This window comes from Sphaeroforma arctica (genome assembly GCF_001186125.1).
Source record: "Sphaeroforma arctica JP610 unplaced genomic scaffold supercont1.8300, whole genome shotgun sequence".
NCBI lineage: Eukaryota > Ichthyosporea > Ichthyophonida > Sphaeroforma > Sphaeroforma arctica.
The window spans coordinates 1-1256 of record NW_014032258.1 but is presented as its reverse complement, the minus strand read 5'-3'; the positions used below and the strand labels follow the sequence as shown (position 1 = coordinate 1256).

The 1256-nt window shown below is 38.1% G+C and overlaps 1 protein-coding gene across 1 annotated transcript; it reads left to right on the top strand.

Annotated features, from left to right (window-relative positions):
- Positions 1-825: 825 nt before the first annotated feature.
- On the top strand, positions 826-1056 carry SARC_16533 (hypothetical protein; the record flags this gene model as incomplete). The annotated part of the gene is made up of 1 exon (XM_014289360.1): positions 826-1056. A coding segment is annotated over one exon (231 nt), but the record flags the coding sequence as incomplete, so codon positions are not given.
- Between the last annotated feature and the right edge of the window lie 200 nt (positions 1057-1256).

The window sequence follows — 1256 nt, the reverse complement described above, 5'->3', positions numbered from 1 at the left end:
TAATATAAATATATATATGTATATCTGAAGTATAATCGGCCGGGAAACAATGTGTGAAACATCAAAACGTAGTACATCTACGCTGTATATGGGTCACGCCACGAGCCCTGAGTCCACCAGTGTAGAGTCACTATAATATTTGGGTACCACCAGACCCAGTGTAATACACTCGTTGCAATTTTGTGTGTACTATACCGTCAGCAAACATATGTATATACAGAGGGTGTACTTAGAACGGCATAATCAATAGCTGTAGTATATGTTTTTAATAATTTGGATGCATCATCAAGCATTAATTCGAAGCCATCATCCTGAAAAATATCATCGATCGCTTCGTTTGCGCTCTCAATCACATTGTGTGTGTGGTCCATGACAGTGTAGTAGACATATATTGTGTATCGGAGAGTATGATTATATTGTGTAGGACTGTATGTGTTTGATTTTGGGTACGAGAGTTCGATTGACCGGGTAAAATTTATGACGAAGATTTGAAAATAACTAATCCGTCATATGAATTATTAATGTTCAATAAAAACACACAATTCTTCCGAGCTGTGTTCGTCCCCGCTGCGGGGTAAAGTTATAAATACGTTTTAACGTCTATTTCAATGCTCGTACATACACGTGAAATTCTGGTTTTTGTCATTTTGTAGAGAGGGTATGAATTTCTGCGTGTATTATGAGAAAGATCGCCGATAAGATGGTATATATAATTAAAATAATATACAAATACAGTGTATATAATCTTTGCTAAACTCTTGGAGAAGGCAGATAGGTAACTTTTGTATTGTGTATACCTTCTATAAATATAATCACACAGCAGAGATGGGTAGATACGGCGGAAACAGAGGCCGGGGTGGTAGCAGGGGAGCTAAGAGAGGAAGAATGGGCAATGGCCGAAGAGATAGGAAAGCAGAAGGAGATGACGGCCAAGTGGAGTACAAGTCGTATCCGAAAATCGAGACTAATAATGAGAACCTCAAAGCGTACTATAAGATGCACCCACAGATGATTCCTGAGGATGAGTTCGATGCCTTCTATTCTACTTTGCAGAAGGTAAGTGAAACTTGGAATGATTTTGGTTAGCGTTTTTGGATATTGCGAATTACGTATATGCAGGTAAGGAACGAACGCAGATCACATTTTTAGTTTTTGTATGGGGTGCGCGTTCAGGCTGATTATATATGCGAATGTGAATATTGTATTACTCATGAGCCTCTTTTAATCAATATGTAAGATTGAGTGGAGTTGAATAT